The 4,865-nt window shown below is 45.2% G+C and overlaps 1 protein-coding gene across 1 annotated transcript in view; it reads left to right on the top strand.

Annotated features, from left to right (window-relative positions):
• The window catches only part of zbtb45 (zinc finger and BTB domain containing 45), an 8,213-nt gene extending 5,971 nt beyond the window's left edge, over positions 1–2,242 (top strand). Inside the window, exons 4-7 of the mRNA XM_016456981.1 lie at positions 184–537; positions 1,125–1,235; positions 1,593–1,736; positions 1,810–2,242. Coding sequence (XP_016312467.1) covers positions 184–537; positions 1,125–1,235; positions 1,593–1,736; positions 1,810–2,160 — 960 coding nt within the window. The 3' untranslated portion in view covers positions 2,161–2,242. The remainder of the gene's footprint in view (positions 1–183; positions 538–1,124; positions 1,236–1,592; positions 1,737–1,809) is intronic.
• The last annotated feature ends 2,623 nt before the right edge of the window (positions 2,243–4,865 follow it).

The raw sequence follows: 4,865 nt of genomic DNA, 5'->3' as shown, positions 1-4,865 counted from the left end.
CGCCGAGACGGTCAAGCAGCTGGTGGACTTCATGTACAGCGGCTCGCTGGTGGTGCTCCATTCGCAGGCATCCTCACTCCTCACCGCCGCCTCCATCCTGCAGATCAAGACCGTGATCGACGAGTGCACGCAGATCAGAGACGCGCCACGCGCCGCCGTGGCAGGAGCCGGGCCTCTAGGGAGGGGGCCGGGGGAGGGGCCATGTGTCGAGGAGATGGGATGGGTGTGGCAGGGGGCGTGGTCATGTGCAGAGGGGAGGGGCTGGGTGTGTCTGGGGGCGGGGCTATGCTGAAGCCCACCAGCTGCTCGCAGGAGATGGGCTACATGCTGAACGCGGAGCGCGGCGCGAGCACGGCGAACGAGAACATCGCGGCGAACGAGCGCGACGGAGGGGCAGAGTACGGCGGTGTGGGGGAGGAGCTGGTGGGCGGGGTGGAGCACTTCAGTGAAGACGAGGAGAGAGACGCGGACCGAGATGCCGAGAGAGACCGGCAGACGCCGCATACGCGCAAACAGAGACAGCCGCTGAGACTGCAGGTAACGTTAACACTGATCCTCTTTACAAGCCACTGCTACCCTGTCAGATTTTACTACCTCCCTTTACAACAGTAGCATTTGACAACGAAAAATGCTACCTGTCAAATTAGGGTTTATTAACATCTACACCTATCCCAACCCTAAACCTACCCTTACAGTAATGCAAACACAGTAATTATTGTTGTTCAGCGTGAGAAAAATTATGCAATATTGATGTGCACATGCGCAGTAAACCCTGGTAGGACAATCTGATGGGTAGGATAAAATGTTAGGACACTGTTTCATGATTTAGTGCCATGGTCTTAATTTCCACAGTTGCGCAAATCTGTTTTACCGCACAGCCCAACTCTGTTTTTCCTCCCTGTTCGTTAACATCTTGCCTACATGATCTTAAAGTTTGGATGGATCAAAATTTCTTAAAATTGAATACTGAAAAAAATAGATTTTCTCTGTCTCCTCTCATTGTAGTTATAGTTAATCCTTCCCCCATTATAGGTTATCTATTAATGCAATGTAAAGCGTGCTTGGGTTTTGAAAGGCGGTGTTTGAATGGAACTGCGTTTGGTGAGCGTGAGGACTGTGTGCAGGTGCTGGGTGGAGAGCATGTGGTGGTGAAGAACGAGGGTGTGCAGGATGGAGACGGTCTGTTTGAGATGGACGAGAGAGGAAACACAGCGCATCAGCCCGCCTACGCACAGGTACGACAAGCACCACCTCCTGTCACAGCAATATGGAGCAATCATGAGGGGAATCCCTTGCTACAAATAACCCACAGTTCTTTGCATCGGCGTGAACACTACTGTGAAACGATGGTGGCAGCTGCACGCTCTACTGCAAGTCATGTTAACTTTTTCAGCTAAAAAAAACAATACAAACAGCAAATCGATTCGATTCATAATGTTTTGGTTCGATTCGAGAACAGCTCTGGGCGTCTAAAGACGGCAGACGTGTGCGTGCGTGTGCGTGCGTGTGTGTGTGTGCGTGCGTGTGTTGTGTGTGTGCGTGTGTGTTGTGTGCGTGTGTGTGTTGTGTGTGTGTGTGTTTGTGTGTTTCAGGGCAGCTTCTACGAGGACTCGGCCGTGTTCTCGGGCGGTTTCTGGCCTCAGGCGGATCCGCAGGCGTCTCTGGGCTCAAATCCTCGCGGTAGGGTCACCAAACCCCCGTCTCCGCCGCCGGCCTCCCAGAACCTCAGCAGCCAGGTCTGCCGGCCCGTCGCGGTTAAGCTAGGCACGCCGGTGCGCTCGGCTAACGCTAGTTCGTCTGTGTTCGCAGATGCTGTTCCAGTTTTCTACCAGCGAATCACAGCAGCCGTCCTTCTTCGTGGGCGGACCCATGGTGATTGACAGCCTGGCTGAGTCATGCCAGCAGGCCCCGCCCCCCGCCTCCCTGACCCCGGCTCCGCCCCCCTCCACCCCAGCATGCCTGGCGGGGCCCAGCTTCGCTCCGCAGGGCTCGGAGACGTCCTTCGACTGCAGCCACTGCGGGAAATCACTGCGCTCCCGCAAGAACTACAGCAAGCACATGTTCATCCACTCCGGTACGGGCTTCAGTTACAATAACAATAACAACTCAGTTAATATCAAAGTACTTTCTGAGTCACTTAGGTCAAGTGATTTGTTATGACTCAGATTTAATTAGCTGCTCTCTGGACAGCCAGCAAGGCTAAACCAGTGTCCTGTACTACACATCAGAAGCGCTGCAGGTCCAGCATGTGTATGAAGTAGGACTGCATCAAACCATTATTTTGATAATCGATTAATCTAACGATTATTAGAATGATTAACCGATTAATCATTGATTTATTTCACTGATTAATCAGTAGGCTTTGATTGGTTATTTAGCTTTTGCAGTTAGTTAAAATATTGTGTTATACATAATAAATAAAGGTAATCACATTATGTAAAAAATCATATTATGTAATTACAATTATTATATACAAATAAATATATTTGGCGCACAAAATTAGATGGCAGAGAAACTCTTATTCACCATTTAATTAGCTATATGAGAAAGTAACTGAATGACACGTCATTCTGCCTAACATCTCCTTTTGTAAGTCATTTGGATAAGAAACCACATAATCTCCCTTAAAATACAGTATAGGGTTATGATAATCTAAACAGTCCTGAGCTAGATCAAGCTTTGATCTCTGCAAACCAAACCATCACTTTAATGAAATCTTTTTCCCACTAATATAGAGATTTGAGCATTAGCTTTAGCTCCACACTGGAGAGCTGCTTTATAACAGAAAATCAGGTTGTAATTCTAACTGAAAGCGACACTGACTCTGGTTTTTCATGTTTAATACTGTAAAGCTGCTTGATTTAAGGCTATCTATTGCATAAAGCACTATATAAATAAACGTGAGGTGACTGGACTTTACTGGAGTACCGAACAAACATCCACATCGCTGTAATCAGATGCTGTCTTCACTGGGGATCTGTCTCTGGGGCTCATCTAGTTGTCCTGCTCTCCGCTGACATTCAGGACTGTAGAGGTTCTCTCTAGGTGCTGATCCACCATCTGGGCTGGATACGTACTGGATCCGGGTGACTGCAGTGACCATCTGATCTGGATACAGACTGGATCTGGTGGCTACGGTGACCTCGGAATAAGAGAGAAACAGACTAATATTAGCGTAGCTGCCATTCTTCTAACGATGTAGCAAGTACATCGGGTGTTATGGGAATTAACATTTGACATTGAGAGCATAGGTCGTAATTTAGATATATTTTTGAGATAGAAGAATGCAGTTTTACAAATGCTAGAAACGTGGCTTTCAAAGGAAAGATTGCTATCAAATAGCACACCTATGTTCCTAACTGATGATGAAGAATTGACAGAGCAGCCATCAAGTCTTAGAGAGTGTTCTAGGTTATTATATGCAGAGTTTTTAGGTCCGATAATTAACACCTCTGTTTTATCAGAGTTTAGCAGTAAGAAATTACTCCTCCAGTTTTTTTATATCGACTATGCATTCCGTTTAGGGGTGCAACGGATCGTAGATGATCCGTGATCCGTACGGACCAGGCCCCATGGTTCGGCACGCATGTGATTCGCGGATTCGCTGTTTTCTATGCGCTCAGGCGCTGCCGCCACATGAGAAGCACGCACATGCAGAGAGAGACACTGCGTGAACACCGAATTGATTCCTCTTTCACATACACACAAAGTTATGATACAATACCCGTTTTGGCCAGTATTCTAGTAAAAACAGTCGGTTATGTCTTAAGTGAATGTAAACAGCTGGGAAAGAAACCGGATGTGTGTCAGTATTATGTCCGTGCATTTGGTCTTAAAGAGACAGCAGCCAATAAATACCTGCCTCTGCTAATCAAATAACACTACAGCTCTAACAAAGATTAATCTGTATTTAACTTGTGCAGTGAGCACTATTGTGTTATTTTACACTTAGTTATTACATTTCTGCACCTGAATACTACTGTTACTGACTTTATTTGTAACTGTGTTATGTTGTATTCGTCAATGCTTGTAATTTGTGTAATTGTTCTTATTTTATTACTAACTTTATTAGGTAAGCTAGTATTTTGTGCTGTGGTATAGAAGTACTTAAAGTAAGCTTTCACAAATTTATTTATTTAATTTTTTTGCTGATCCGAAAAATGATCCGATCCTTGACTCAAAATCCGTAATATGATCCGAACCGTGAGTTTTATGATCCGTTGCACCACTAATTTCCACGAAGAAATATAGAGCTGAGTATCATCAGCATAACAGTGAAAGCTAACACCGTGTTTCACTGATGATATCTCCCAGGGGTAACATGTAAAGCTTGAAGAGTAACGGCCCTAGTACTGAGCCTTGAGGTACTCCATACTGCACTTGTGATCGATATGATACCTCTTCATTCACTGCTACGAATTGATGGCGGTCAGATAAGTACGATTTGAACCATGCTAATGACTAGTTTTCTAGTCTATGCAAAAGAATGTTGTGGTCTATAGTGTCGAACGCAGCGCTAAGATCCAATAGCACTAATAGAGAGATACAACCACGATCAGATGATAAGAGCAGGTAATTTGTAACTCTAATGAGAGCAGTCTCAGTACTATGATACGGTCTAAATCCTGACTGGAAATCCTCACATATACCATTTTTCTCTAAGAAGGAATATAATTGTGAGGATACCATCTTTTCTAGTATCTTGGACAGAAAAGGGAGATTTGAGATCGGTCTGTAATTAACTAGTTCTTTGGGGTCAAGTTGTGTTTTTTTGATGAGAGGCTTAATAACAGCCAGTTTGAAGGTTTTGGGGACATATCCTAATGACAATGATGAATTAATAATAGTCAGAAGAGGATCTATGA

This window comes from Sinocyclocheilus anshuiensis, unplaced genomic scaffold (genome assembly GCF_001515605.1).
Source record: "Sinocyclocheilus anshuiensis isolate Anshui unplaced genomic scaffold, SAMN03320099.WGS_v1.1 scaffold1064, whole genome shotgun sequence".
Classification (NCBI taxonomy): Eukaryota; Metazoa; Chordata; class Actinopteri; order Cypriniformes; family Cyprinidae; genus Sinocyclocheilus; species Sinocyclocheilus anshuiensis.
The sequence above is the reverse complement of the archived record's forward strand: the minus strand, read 5'-3'. Positions and strand labels throughout refer to the sequence as shown.